The sequence below is a fragment of the Australozyma saopauloensis genome, chromosome 3 (assembly GCF_035610405.1).
Source record: "Australozyma saopauloensis chromosome 3, complete sequence".
Classification (NCBI taxonomy): domain Eukaryota; kingdom Fungi; phylum Ascomycota; class Pichiomycetes; order Serinales; family Metschnikowiaceae; genus Australozyma; species Australozyma saopauloensis.
The window spans coordinates 1,850,321-1,864,725 of NC_086133.1; the positions used below are offsets into that span (position 1 = coordinate 1,850,321).

General features: G+C 45.0%; 6 protein-coding genes and 1 non-coding gene across 7 annotated transcripts; 3 read left to right on the forward strand and 4 right to left on the reverse strand.

Annotated features, from left to right (window-relative positions):
- Nucleotides 1-102: 102 nt before the first annotated feature.
- On the reverse strand, nucleotides 103-1,224 carry PUMCH_002958 (uncharacterized protein; the record flags this gene model as incomplete). The annotated part of the gene is made up of 1 exon (XM_063021947.1): nucleotides 103-1,224. The coding sequence occupies one exon, from the start codon at nucleotides 1,222-1,224 to the stop codon at nucleotides 103-105; it is 1,122 nt and encodes a 373-aa protein (XP_062878017.1).
- Nucleotides 1,225-1,412: 188 nt separating this feature from the next.
- Nucleotides 1,413-2,489, reverse strand: PUMCH_002959 (uncharacterized protein; the record flags this gene model as incomplete). Its single annotated transcript, XM_063021948.1, has 1 exon — nucleotides 1,413-2,489. One exon carries the CDS (start codon nucleotides 2,487-2,489, stop codon nucleotides 1,413-1,415), a length of 1,077 nt encoding a protein of 358 aa, XP_062878018.1.
- Nucleotides 2,490-3,323: 834 nt separating this feature from the next.
- PUMCH_002960 lies at nucleotides 3,324-3,396 on the forward strand. The gene has a single exon. It is a non-coding gene; the product is annotated as a tRNA-Lys (tRNA).
- A 769-nt stretch (nucleotides 3,397-4,165) lies between these two features.
- Nucleotides 4,166-5,443, forward strand: PUMCH_002961 (uncharacterized protein; the record flags this gene model as incomplete). Its single annotated transcript, XM_063021949.1, has 1 exon — nucleotides 4,166-5,443. The coding sequence occupies one exon, from the start codon at nucleotides 4,166-4,168 to the stop codon at nucleotides 5,441-5,443; it is 1,278 nt and encodes a 425-aa protein (XP_062878019.1).
- Nucleotides 5,444-6,562: 1,119 nt separating this feature from the next.
- PUMCH_002962 (uncharacterized protein) lies at nucleotides 6,563-8,440 on the forward strand (the record flags this gene model as incomplete). Its single annotated transcript, XM_063021950.1, has 1 exon — nucleotides 6,563-8,440. One exon carries the CDS (start codon nucleotides 6,563-6,565, stop codon nucleotides 8,438-8,440), a length of 1,878 nt encoding a protein of 625 aa, XP_062878020.1.
- A 194-nt stretch (nucleotides 8,441-8,634) lies between these two features.
- On the reverse strand, nucleotides 8,635-10,911 carry PUMCH_002963 (uncharacterized protein; the record flags this gene model as incomplete). Its single annotated transcript, XM_063021951.1, has 1 exon — nucleotides 8,635-10,911. The coding sequence occupies one exon, from the start codon at nucleotides 10,909-10,911 to the stop codon at nucleotides 8,635-8,637; it is 2,277 nt and encodes a 758-aa protein (XP_062878021.1).
- Nucleotides 10,912-11,977: 1,066 nt separating this feature from the next.
- Nucleotides 11,978-13,831, reverse strand: PUMCH_002964 (uncharacterized protein; the record flags this gene model as incomplete). The annotated part of the gene is made up of 1 exon (XM_063021952.1): nucleotides 11,978-13,831. One exon carries the CDS (start codon nucleotides 13,829-13,831, stop codon nucleotides 11,978-11,980), a length of 1,854 nt encoding a protein of 617 aa, XP_062878022.1.
- Nucleotides 13,832-14,405: the final 574 nt, after the last annotated feature.

Sequence of the window (14,405 nt, forward strand, 5' to 3'; positions counted from 1 at the left end):
GTGGGTAATACGCAACTTGTATTTTTATAACTGTTACAAATATATGTGATTTTACGTGAAGAATTAAGTGTATATATTGAGGTTCTCGACTAATGAGAAAGACTAAGGATCTTGGCATAATTTAGGTGTGCCAAAAACACTGTGATGGAATATTGTGTACCAAGTCACAGGAGAGCATTCCTCTTCTTCAGCCGCCGGTTCTTCCGATGATAGACTTAGAACGTTTCCAATTCCGATCATGGCATTGGTATCGATAGCGCCAACAGCACCTTCAGTATTGTCCCTCTTCAAAACGATTCCATCTTCATAGATGCGATGCTTTGAGTCCATGAGGGAAGATGCGCCCGTGGAGGTTTCGTAATCCCTATTATTGCCTAATTTTTGTAAAGCATACGCCGTAATGCTATACTCTTCGTTTCGTTTTCTTTTCGCCGTTGTGCTTGTCTTTTGTGAGAAATCAAAATGAGTGTCTTGTTGTGAATGAACATTAATGACATTGACTAGCATTGTCGGGAGGTACAACAAATGCAGGCCAGCCTTTTTTACCTTCATTCTCAATTCCTTGTAAGTCTCCAGAGCCTTTTCCCTAGGCACGACCAAGAACCTTCCCGCGTATTCACTAGTAAGAGTAGGTTCTATAGCCAAGCTTTGGAAGGTTTCGTTCAATCTACTATAAGTGTAAGCTTTCTTTAAAGCATGGCGCGAAAGTACCTTGAAGATCCCGCGCTTTGTGATTTCATTCGAGCCTGTGAGCGAGGCTTGTTCATGAGTATCGAAAATGAAGACATAATAGTTTTCTGGTAGTGTCACTATTGTGTCCGAAGCGACATCCTTTTTTGGTATTAAGATTGCAAATTCATGATCGAGAAGTCGCGATCTTACTTTGTCGGTCATTGTACCTAACTCCTTGCTTTCTTTCAACGCAATATAGTCGATTCCCTTTCCATCCTTTGGATCCCATTTCGAGTCAGCGATAATTGCATTAAACGAATCCTGTGAACCCTGGGAATTAATTGTTTCTAAGCCTTTTTGCAGTCGCTCTCTTAGGTACTTGGTGACAGGCTGTTCAAGATTAGTTTTTTGAGATTCTGCCTGATCTCGAATATTTGCAGCCACGACTCGATCGTTGATTCGGGGTGTTTCTGAATTGACAAAATGTGGAATAACAAGAGCAAAGCAATTTAGAACAAAAAAGTTGATGCTAATTAGAAGCGAAGGGTTCATGGCGGGATTAGTAGACAAATGTGTAAAATTCTTGTGGTGAACACAAAAGAAAATCGCGGCAGAACAAAAACTTCCATGCAAACTTTGAAGTCCGTCAAGCGAGGAGACAGAATCAAAAATAATTTCAATACGAATTCGTCAATATGTTCAAAATTGATATTAAAGATATGTGACGGTCTATGTAGCGTTTAGTATCCAACCTCTTGCTTTCTTGGTTTGAAGTACAGCGGAAGGAGATTATCTTTTCTAGGAGTAGAGGGAGCACTCTCAGAGTAGCTCGGAGAATAGCCTGGAGGAGAATGCAAGCCATCCATATGAGATATGTAAAGAGTGGTAACATAGACTATCGTAGTGCCCATCCACAAGAGAAACGAAAGAATGGTGATCGTAGCTAACGCCTTCCGCATGCTACATATCTGTGCGGTCGCACAATTGGAGTCCGTAGCAAAAGTTGCGATGGCTAAGACCAGCGCCACGCCAGTGAAAATACATGCTAGGGAACAGAACACGGCAGCGTTCTTCTTCTCGTATCGAACAGTCTTACTCACAAATAGAAGAGCAGCAACCAACGACATCACACCAGCTGCAATGAAATAGCGATAAATAGAACTACTTGTTCTTACATCTGCCGACCCCAAAACACTCAGAAGTGTCGTCACCACTATAGAGAATAGTAGCTGAAGCACCTCACACAACGTACTCGAGGAAACCACGTACGGTCGTTCTTCTTCAAACATGTCATTATTGCCTGAAACAGGTTTGGGGCCAAGTCGCACGAGTGGTTTATTCATGACCCTATCCACAAGAGGATTGTGAGAAGGCTTTTTGGGTTGGCCTTGCGACGCATGTCTAGACTTCTCTACTAGTAAGTTCTGATTGACCATATAGTCTCGCAGATCCTGGACTGGGGGAAGGTCATTCCCACCAGCGTAAGCTTGCAGTATGTGTCTGTGGCCATAGTACTTGTCGTCTTTGAGAGGTGTTTGAGGCTGCTGCTCCAAACGACCAACATTCAGGGGATATGGGGGCATTGATGTATCTAAATGATGAAGTGGGTGATTTTTGTAATCTTGTTGGTCATTAGAAAGTATTGATTGCTCGTCGATCGGTTCTTGACCAATTCGGTATGGTGGCTGGTATGTGGAATGGAATAGTTCCAGAGGAGACGGATTTCGAGAACGGACGTGGCCGCGGTCGTGTTGGAAACGGGAAACGTCAGCTATGATCAGCCCGGCCCTTTTGTCGTTTCGGATCGCTCCGCTCATGATTTTGTTCGATTTTAGGGATGTTTCACTGATTTGATCTGGGGACAGACAGGGCCAATTACACTTCCTATTCGGGTCATGATGTAAACATGTGTGCACGGCTGAGGTACTTGTACTTCAGATTGGGAAGGTGGCTGGGGGGATAAACCATTCAAAAATATTGACGCAGTTGAATATCGGCTTCATGGCTGAGTGTTTTTGATGTCTTCTCAAATTTTCATTTGTTGAGCTACAATGAGTTGTTCCATTTCAATGTGACTAGAGAGTTGCTATCGAACCACGATAAGAAATGAGAGGGTTGACAACCTCGACACAAAAAATTTCGGTCGCATTAAATCGGAAGACTCCTCTAATAAGATGGATAATTGTTAAGAGAGGTATACCTCATCAAGCTGGAGTTACCTATGGAAGTTTCATCACAAGGGACACCCAAGCTTCCTAATTTCTAGTACTCCATTTGGAAATTTTGTCTATGTATAATTGAAATCTTGCTGCCTGTCTTGTGTATCAGGTTCTTCATGATGAATACTATCTTGATTCTCCAATTGTTCTGGGGTAGAACATGCTTTTTCCGATCAACTTCATAAATGGGGCCGTTGTTCAATTTTCCGAATAAAATGACACTCACTATTTAATGAGCAGCTTCATGTCTTGATGGTCATCACATAAGTGATAGACCCGGAAAACAATCAGGTATGTAGTACATGTTTGGTTCAAATTAGATAAGACAATGACTCTTAATAAATCCAGGCCTCACCTCATTCTTTCCGACACAAACGTTCTATCTCAGGCTCTAAACTCTTAGATATCAGCTCTGGTAAAATCCCCAGAATTGCCTTGCTAGCTCAATGGCTAGAGCGTGAGACTTTTAATCTCAAGGTTGCGGGTTCGACCCCCGCGTAGGGCTTTTTCTTTTTTTTCCATGGCGCTTTTGGCACGGCAATCGGAACAAGTCCGAGACGCAACGTTGAGAGCCCTGCATACTTTGAACAGACGAGTCAACCCAACCAATTCGGATGATTCACCCCGGACCAAATCAGCAACGGAGTACCAGATACGACCATCAAGAATTGTAGGCATGGCGGCAACATCTTTTGTAGTTTTTTTTCTCTCTTAATCTGTAAATTGGACTCTGTCATCCCTTGCATAAAAGTCGGCCCCGAACATAAATACTATTATGCCATTTACATGTATACCTCTGGAGGGGCAGTTTAGTAGGGATATTGAGAAGCTTCCACGAAACGCGAGTCCCCCCTCACTCCAATTCACATTCTACCCACGTCCACCTCCACACATAAACGTCCAAGTAAAGAAAATAGGAAACAGAAATTTCTGGACCATGTTTTCAATCTAGTTAGTTTTTTCAAAATTCCTTTTCCTCGCTTCCTCTCACCATATAATCCCTCGCTACCGTTCCGGAACCTCTCTCGGTGTGCATCTGCAGCCCCCCCATTGGCTGCCCGGCGTTTGTCGGACGCCGCATCGCTCCTACTTAAACTCCCATCACTGCTCTTCCTGCTCATCCATTGCCGGAAATACACATATACCCGCCAATCCACAAATTTCATCGACACCTAGCCTTCAGACGTGTTTGTCCTGTCTAGTGTTGTTTCCGAAAACTATATAAACCCCAGCTTTTTGCCCCCAGCCCCATAATCCCCACAAAACTATTCACTATGTTTGCCAGATCAGCCACCCATGCTGTCCGCCAATTGCGTGCTGCTCCTCTCTGTAACAGCCTCCATCTAGCCCCTCAACACATGGCCCAAGCCCGTATGGCCGGCTCTCCGTTGGCTTTGGCCTTCCACAGACTTGCTTCTACCACCGTTAAGGTTCCTGAGATGGCGGAGTCCATTACCGAGGGTACCTTGTCTTCTTACAACAAGGAGGTCGGTGACTACGTCGAGCTCGATGAGCTTCTTGCTACTGTCGAGACTGACAAGATTGACGTTGAGGTCAACTCCCCTGTTGCTGGTACCGTCACTGAGTTGTTGGCTGCCGTAGAGGACACCGTTGAGGTTGGCCAAGACTTGGTCAAGATCGAGGAGGGTTCTGCCCCAGAGGGCGGTGCTGCCAAGAAGGAGACTCCTAAGGAGGAGAAGAAGGAGGAGAAGAAAGAAGAGAAGAAGGAGGAACAAAAGGAGGTGAAGAAGGAGGAGGCTCCAAAGAAGGAAGCCCCAAAGAAGGAGGCTCCTAAGAAGGAGGCTTCTTCCTCTTCCAGCGAGTCTACCGGCTCTTTCACCGCTTTCTCCCGTTCCGAGGAGAGAGTCAAGATGAACAGAATGCGTTTGAGAATTGCTGAGCGTCTTAAGGAGTCCCAGAACACTGCTGCCTCTTTGACCACCTTCAACGAGGTTGACATGACCAACTTGATGGAGATGCGTAAGTTGTACAAGGACGAGGTCTTGGACAAGACCGGTGTCAAGTTCGGTTTCATGGGTGCTTTCTCCAAGGCCGCTTCTTTGGCTTCTAAGGAGATCCCAGCTGTCAACGCCTCCATTGAGAACAACGACACCATGGTTTTCCGTGACTACATGGATATCTCCATCGCCGTTGCCACTCCTAAGGGTTTGGTCACTCCAGTTGTTCGTAACGCTGAGTCCTTGTCTATCTTGGGCGTTGAACAGGAGATTGCCAAGTTGAGTAAAAAGGCTCGTGACGGTAAGTTGTCCTTGGAGGACATGGCCGGTGGTACTTTCACCATTTCTAACGGTGGTGTCTTCGGTTCTTTGTACGGAACCCCAATCATCAACATGCCACAAACCGCTGTCTTGGGTCTCCATGGTGTCAAGCAAAGACCTGTCACTGTGAACGGTCAAATTGTTTCTAGACCAATGATGTACCTTGCATTGACCTATGACCACAGAGTCTTGGATGGTCGTGAGGCTGTTACCTTCTTGAAGACCATCAAGGAGCTCATCGAGGACCCACGTAAGATGTTGTTGTCTTTGTAAACTCGCTTTTCAACAAATTTGAAGAGTTCAATGTGTGTAGCTAAAGATGGCTAAGTCTAAATACATAAAAGTTATTGAATCTGATCCGAAATCTTGTACAAAGTGATCTAGCGGGCCTTAAAGGCAGGTATTTCTGTGATGTACATACTCATATACCTCTCTTGTCATGACCGCATATTGTGTGCGTATGCGTTCAGTCGTCTTGGGGTTCGACGTCATCAATGTAGTCCATATAAAACATACCACACACATCCATTTAATTAGTACAATAAGGGAAAGTGCTACAATATGCATGTTCATAGTTTATCTCAAGTCGCATTTAAAAATAGCTGGACTTCTACGAATCGAAGTCTGGCACAAGGTCGAATTGGACCAGCCAAACTCAATTCTCTGCGGCTGAAGTCTCCATTGTTTAAAACAGTGCAGGAGATTGACTCGCAGACACAAGCAATAACCGGTCTCACTCAAACAGTGTGCAAAACTCACTCAGGTCGCAAAAAACATTGTATGTTAATCGGGAACAGGTTTGGCGATAGATACCCAAATTTTCCTAGAATAGGGCGTGAAGTTACAAGGGAAAACAAAACGAACTTCCTCATTAATGTTTAAGGTGACTTCTACCTGCTCTTGCTTGTTTTGTTTTTTGGATAATCACTCGCCTCAATTCGACGAAAAGAGACAATTCATGGGGTTTCCATCTGCGTTGCGGCTAAGCCTGAGGAATGTTCTGCAGGTCCAATGTGTCTAATCGCTTCACAGTTGCCGCAACTAGCCAGATGAACAACATGAAACTCCTGTATGCCGTACCATATGCGAGGCTCGCAGGCGGCCTGCAGAAAGAGTGGTAAATTTGCAGCCGCCAGTATTGATCTTTAACCCCAATGAGGAAAGCTTTAAGTTGGTACATTTAATTTCTCACCATCAGAACAATTCTCATGGCGCAAGGGTCTCATATTAGAGCAGGGCCCCAGTGCATCCGGCTCAGTGCGCTTCTTCACTTCCAAAGTACCACCTCCTCTGTGTTTCCAACCACTTTGTCTTTCCTCTCATTCCTAGTATAGCGCACCTCTCTTGCCCTAGAACCCCAGACATCTTTGCCGGTATTACGCTAGGCTCACAATGGACTCAATCTCCAATTGGGAGGACCTCATCTCCTTGAAGCGCCTGGGGCCTGTTTCTTCTGGCCCCCAGGACGAAGACTTCTCTCTGTACTTTGTGGATAAGAACTTCGACAATTTGTTCAACGAAACGCTCCATACATTGCAAGATCTTGATGTACCACCCGGATACAACCCAGCTGACCTTCCTCCACAACTGCACCAAGCTGTGTCTGCTCGTCACCTGCGTCAGCATCTGAACGCTTCACCCTACCGGCATTCGAAGAAGCCGAGTGGTACTGCCATCTTTGGCTTTTTGGACCATAACAGAGAGCTTTCGCTCTCGGGAACTAATGCTGATATATTCCGGTTGACCAAACCAAATGAGACTACGAAGTCCATCTCTCCAACACAACTCGCACGCTCTAATCCGATAGAGCGGTTGGGTCCTCCAGTGCTTATGAATCAGAACAGCAGACTGCCTCAGCCCGTAGTTGCGGAAGAAAAACAAGGAGGAGACGACATTATTGTGACAACAAGCAATCCAAAATCGTATAAGTTTCCTCCGCTGCCTTCTCCTCCACCAACGGACGCATTTGTCCACACAAATGTGCCTTTGGAAACCATCCAGCACCCAATAGTTGGTGATGAGACGTATCCAGACGAGATCGATGAGATTCTCGATATCCCAACTGACCCTTCGAGAAGGTTTGTTCCAATACCGGTTCAGTATCCAACCGCAGCGCCTATCGTCGTGAACAGACTGCCTCAACATGTACAACAGCAGGTACAACGGCCTCGTCCCCGCCACTGTTCACCGTCAAGAAGCCCCAGAAGGGCTTCGGTATTATATGAAGATACGTTCCTGGTGTCTGAACTGGAGCCTTTTTCGATCCCAGAGTATCCGGAAGATACCTCTTACGCCTCTTACAATCACTCTAGTAGAGTTCTGCCTGTCCGTATCCGTCCAGAACCCCTCAATTTGAACATGAACGTATTTATGCCACCCCCTACAACGAGTCTGCTAAGTCACGACTCGCCGGAGCCTCATAGTCCCCTGCCTCAAGCCTACTCCTCACCAATTCATCACAAGACTGGTATCACAACTGCGCTGTCACCAGGCGTCAAGAGAGCCTTTTACAATCCTCAATTCTTTTCCGATGATACTGATAACTATTATGAACTGCAGCCTCCAATCATGAGCTCGTCTCCGCCTAGAGCAAATTCCATTCAGTCATCGCCTATACGTCAACTCAAGCAAATGACAGAACAGAATCCTGAGGATTCTGTAAGTGACATCAATGAGACTATTCTTCAACTAACGCCTCTCCGATCTCAACAACCAATGACTCCTAGCCGCAAAAAGTTTACTCTAGAATGGAGTCCTATCATCTCTCCAAACGGCAAGGATGGTGATGTAAAGAAGGCAATTCAAGAGCTTTCGCCAAAACGAATGGTGAAGAAAACTTCCTTGTTGCCTCCAGGTGAACTTGATAGGTATTGGGAAGGTCCGGATGCCAACAAAATCTTTACTTGCACCTATGAAGGCTGTGGAAAGAAATTCACGAGGCGGTACAACGTGAGATCTCATATTCAGACACATTTGAGTGATCGTCCATTCACTTGCAGCTACTGTCCGAAGAGCTTTGTCCGCCAGCACGACTTGAACAGACATGTTAAGTCTCACATGGTGACTAAGAACTGTCGGTGTAGATGTGGCAAAGAGTTCACGCGAGTGGAGGGATACAAAAAGCACTTGGCCAATGGTGTATGCTCCAAAGGCTACGACAATGGAGGCGGAATTTCTAAACCTGGCGCCCACCGCCCCAAACAAGAGACCGTGCTAGATGGACTAACATCCAACCGGTTGAATGAGGAGTTGGGTCTCTCGTTGGGTTAATTGCCACTATCATTTACCATTTCTTCTTTTTCTGTTGTTTTATGACAAACTGGCCACTCCTGCGGCACCGGTTGCTGCCTTTCGAAGACGCCATTTGTGGGATTATAGGTAAGCTGATTTATATAGATTCAAATATATAAGAACGGCGTGAAGTATGTAGCTCGTCAAAACTCGGCCAAACTCGAACAATTAAATTAGGTTGAAAGACCCTCTAGCTCCTCTTCTTTTATTTGACCCTCTTGCTTGTGCACCCTCAAATGTTGATTTAAATTATCGCTTCGACTAAATTTCTTTTGGCAGATGGGACAGTCGTATGGTCTTTCGGCAGTGTGTAGACTTCTGAAATGACGCTTGAGATGCTCTTGGCGTTTGAACCGACGTGCGCAATATCCACAAATGTAGATTTTTGCATCGTCTACCAAATCAGCCTCTTTGTCTTCTCTGCGACCTCTCGGTCTTGATTTTGGAGGGATCTGAGGCAATATTTCAGTGTCGACTGGCAAATCCAATTTTTGCAAATCAACTTCGACTACATTGCTAGACGGTTCTGGCTTGATGCTAGGGCTGCCTTTTCTTTTAAGAAGCCGAGAGCCTAGAATTCGCTTGGAGGCAGTAGCTAAGGTTCCGGGTACTGATGTTTGCTCTTCGTTGTCAGGATCCTTAGATCGAGACGACACGCATGACAGCTGTGGACTCATATCAGAAGGTTCCTGTTTCACATTTGTGCCATTGAGAGAGTCGAGTATGCTCTCTTCAAGCTTTATATCCTTTTTTATTTGCGCCAGACTCTTTTTCTTTCCTTTCATTGTTACAAGAGTTCTTCTCTTAGCAACACCCTTAAAAAGAGCTCCGTAATTTGGTTCCAGAGTTTTCAGGTTATCCAGACCAGCTGAATTCTGAGCATTAAGGGATGTGCCAAAAGAAGTATTTCCGGAATTCAGAGCAGAGGAAGTACGCGAGATGGCTGGTTGTGATTGTGAAGATAAATTTGTTTTGGCCCACAGAAGCTCCAAATTTGTAGGGTCGTTCTCATTTCCCCCAGAACCTTGAGAAGTGGTATCATGACGATTGTCTTGTGGAACATCGGTAGATTTGTTGGGCTTGAATCGGTCAAAAATACCTTTCTTTACTCTCTTTGGGGCTTTAGGGTATGATTCGTCCTCGGTTCCAACTAGCATTTGGTTCTCATCAAGAACTGAATTGTAGATTGCCATTTCATCTTGCTGAGAAAGGATCACTTGTTGGCCATGATTTCCGCCTTTAAAAATACTTCTTATCAAAGTTCTTGGTTGAGGCTGATCAATGTTGGAACCATCTTCCAAGCTATGTTGTGCCTGTTGTGCAGGTTGTTTTCTATCTTTATCCATGAATGAAAAATAGCTGGCAAAGGACCTTTGCGGGCGATTTGGTGGTGTGCCCAGAGATATACTGTCAGGAGTAAGACCATATCTCGAGTACACCTCCAATGACCCCCTACCAAGGTTCTGCAGGCCCTGGTCCACCAGCAGCCGGAAATATTGTTGCGCAGATACAAATGAAGGCTGATTCAGTTGTAAAGAATTAATTGAAGGAGTGAATGATGTGTTGGTTGTAAACGGCAGAAGGTCGTTGTTGTGGCCCAGAATCGAAGTCCTGAAGCTAGCATTATCTCGTCTCTCCATGTTGGGACGAGCCCCCGGATTTATGTCCGGAGTGTCCAAGTAAGTGCTAGATCTATTATCATTTTCAGGTGATTGGCTACTGTGCCCTTGGTATGAGAATTCCGCTGGCAGTAGGTGAACCAGATTGCGAGCCGCATGTTGCATATTGTTGGCATGTTTTCCGTAGTATCTATCAGGATGTGGTTGCAAGTATGTGTTCTCCATTCTTTCGGAAAGAGAAATGGCACGGTGACGGTTGAAGCTAGCGTGAGAGGGATTGCGTTGAACAGAGATACTAGCCCCAGAAGACTCTGGAGAAATACCTTGCAAGCTTTGAGCTCCGAACTGACTTCTGAAATTGGGATAGGTTTGGTCAGCTTGGTCCTCATTGGTAAATAGACTTCTCACATCTGTTGTGGCTCCAGAGGGTGGATTTTCGCTTTCAGGCATAGCTGTCGAGTAAGTGTCGAAGTAGAGATTCAGATCCATGGTGAACGCTGGCGATTGAGTTGGTTCCATTGGGTCTATACTACTTTCTGGTTGGTCTACACCCTCCCACTGAAACTTGGGGTCTACAAAATGGTCTGTGCTGCCAAGTTCGGCTGGGGGAACTGACTGTTCAGACTGGTGATGATTTTGTTGCTGATAATTGGACGGTTGACTTTCTGGAGTTTCGTTCAAAAAATCAAACTCGGAGTCTTTCAATGCGGCCGCAAGTATGTTGGGCTCATCAAGATCCATTTCACTGGGAGTATCCATGGTGGGGAACATCGACAATTTGAGTTCAGAGCCCCCGTTCATCATGAAGTTGTCGTCTTCAAGCCCGTTCATCGTGGCTGAAGTACCGTGGCAGGTCAGGTATTAGGGGATTGGGGCCGTGGGGAAAAATAGGCTAGGTGGCTAAAACGAGACGGAAATTCAGGTGGTCTTTGCGAATTCTGCGTGGGTTCGTAGCCCTTTGGAATTTAATACAAGCACGGCGACTTAATATGTCCCTGCCGATGGGTTTATTGTGCCACTTGTGCCAATTTGTCAGTGGATGTGTTCCAGATAGGCTGATTTTCCGCTGCGATTACGGAGTATGTATGGGGGTGGCTCTGCAGGCGGGGAGGACTTCAAAAAAAGAGAGCTGGAAAAATACTTCAGGGGTAGGAGGAGTCACACTTGAAAAGCCGCCTTTTTGCGCCGATCGATCAATAATTCTTGTATCGATTTTGGATTGTTGTTCTTCGAGGACCTCTTCAAAATTACTGCTGCCTAGTTTGCAAGGCTGACTGTGGGCGAGACGGTGGGATTGCAGAGGGGACTGTCTGGACCAAAACTCGTTATGTGTCAAATGTGAAATCTAAGGGAAAAAATTGAGATGAGCTGATGGACAAAGATTACGATCGTTCAGTTTGGTCTCGGGTGTAAGTTTCGACTTGTACTATTATCTAGATCTGATCTTGCTAGGTCTTTCCAAACACTGATTCGAAAAAAAAGGTTGCGAAAGTAAATAAAAATCAACGAGGCCATCAATACAAACCTCAATGACGAGTATATGGCTATGCTTTGTTGACCCTTTTTTTCTTGCACACTTCAGGTTCGTTGTGTGGGCTCTATAAATAGACGACCTAGAACTTCGTGTAATTAGATCACTCACAGTTGACTACCTTGCCTGTGCAAAGATTGTCTCAGCGGATGACTTTTCTGCACAAAAACGATGTGAAATCTCTTGTTCTGCAATCACGCACGAAATTCAAGGTTCATAACCTACTCCTTGTTAGGAGGCTCCGTATTGATCATAAGATGTGTGTAGGGTTATTAGATAACGAACTAAATAACTTAATTGTAAAATTGTTTCTGGTTTAGAATATGGCATTAATCTCGTGAGTTTGTAGGTTCAACTTGCAACTGACTACGATGGTTGCCGTTGGCGAATGGTCTCGGACTCCTCTTGATCTGGATTAACGACTCGAAGAATGGACTTCCTCTTAGAGCTGACCAACACTTGAACATCCATATTCGTAACTATCGATTCGCAGTCCGTAGGTTCCTCTAGCGGTATAGTACCTGGGTCAAGCATGGATTTCTTCTTTATCATTGGCAGTCCTGGCGGCGTCATAGTGAATGAATGTGTTTTTAGTTGTGCCAATCTTGCCGGATGTGGGGAGCTCTCGTGCAGAGGTCTTTTATGAGATTCCAGGAAGTGAACTGGCAGGCTTGTTGGAGATTGAAGAAGCGGGCTCTCGTGTGAGTGCTCGTGGCTTATTCTATGTTCACTATGAGTCTTTTCATTGTGCAAGTCTTCACCAGTGCTGTACTCTGAAAGCGAGGTGAGCGTCTCATTTGATGCAAGATAACTATGTCTTACAGGCGCGCGGCTTCGGCTGGCCTCATATTCTTGTCTCTTACGTACCCACAGGTCGATGGAATTGTCATCTAGCGTCGATGCACTGTCAGAGTGATTATTCGCATAGAGGTCAAGTGGTCTGTGTCCCAAAATCGAATATGGCTGGTCCAGTGCATTTCTGAAATGTCCGAATTGGTATTCCAGAGCCTCGAGAATACTCTCGTTTTCAATTCTGTTTACCTTCCGTCTCCAGAAATACATTGCAACAGATGCTATTATCGCAATCAGAACAAGTGGAACTAGCACGCCGATAAGAATTTTTACGGTTTTGCTCGACCCGCTACCAGTAGATTTGGTTTGCATTGCCTGAGAGCTCTTCAAGTCTGGAATCAGACGGAAATTGTCACTCATATCATATAGGCTGAGTGAGTAAGGCGAATCTCTTTTGCTAGTGCTGTTCACTGCTACAAAAGTATCAAAAATGACAAAGCCACCCATGAGGTTCAGCACATCTAAGGATGGCAGCAAAGTTGACCATGCCCATTTCTGATTGCCGAACAGGATCTTAGCCCACTCAGCTTGCAACGGAGTATCACTGTCACCACCGATGACAAGAGCAGCACTTGGCGAGTAGGATGCTAGGAACAGTTGAGTGTTTGTGGCAGTTGATTTAGAAAAAATAGGGAGAACCAAGGGAGAAGTGCGCGAGCCGACAGTGCTTTGACCATTTTGACCAGCTTCTTGGAACAGCCATCCAGATTGGAAGCTCCAGGTTGCTAATTGGTACATGTTGAGCCAGCCCAACGAAGATTTACCTCCAATTATCACCAGAGACTGAGGGTTAGGTGCCCATAAAGATACGGCGCCATAAAAAGGTTGCGGACGTGTTGGAGTTGTCACATTATAGAACGTCATGGTGTCCATGTTGAGCGACACAAGTCGATTTGTTATCGACCCAGAAGAGCATCTGCCTCCGTAGATGTAAACGCTTGAAGAATCTGGTGCTACGAATATACTTGCGTCTTGGTAGAAGGATGTATCATCCACTCCTGAATAGCTTGGTGGCAGAACAGGAGTCCACACCATGTTTGTAGAGTCCAATTTGTACAATTGGAAGGACCCATCGGAACATTCATTCGATTCAAAGGCTAACAGTGAATTTGCAGCAACAGCATACAACTGAGTGTTATGAATAAACAATGATGAGTCCTTTGGTGCTGATGGAAGGACCTCCAATTGAGTGTTTTGGCTCAAGCTCTGAGTATTCAGATTGGAACCATAGAAGGTGAGATTTAAGGCGACGAGCTCATCATTTTTCAATCGCATATAGACCCTTCCATTATCGAAAGAATAGAGCGTGCTCCAAGTTGCAACAGCGCAATGTAGAAGAAAGAAAAATACGACAGGTCCTTTGAACATGTTGATTTGATGCTTGTCCAAAGGATGAATTGTGTGATATGACGCAAGTTAAAAGCCAATGGTTCGTGGTTTTCAAATAAGGGGTAGGCTTTGTTTTGAATTTGGAAAGTAGTCAGGGTCGTCGCGATGGTTGTAGAGGGGCTGAATTTTAGTGTAGGCTAATAGATCTGTTTATGTTTTTCCGCATTGAGTATATTACATGCATGGTCAGGGCTTCGTTCAGGGCCAGAAACGATTGTGGAAAGTCAAACTGAAAAAATAGACAAACAGATGTGCAGTGGCATAGATACGTCAAAATGAAATATTTTTTTGTGTGTTTGCGAAAGTACACCAAAAATTTGTGGCTAGAGGGCAACACCTGAATCAGCTACGATTATCATGAATCGCAGAGGCTCCTCGTAAGTTGCGACCTTAGATCACAAAACTATCTTTGGCATTAATTGAAAAACTGCATTTAATTCAAATGACAAAACTATTTTGAAGCTTGTCAACATCTCAACTGTGTCAATGGGATGGGGAGATTGAATGCTATTGAATAATTGAAACATACAAGCAGAGAGGTTGAAGCTCAGTC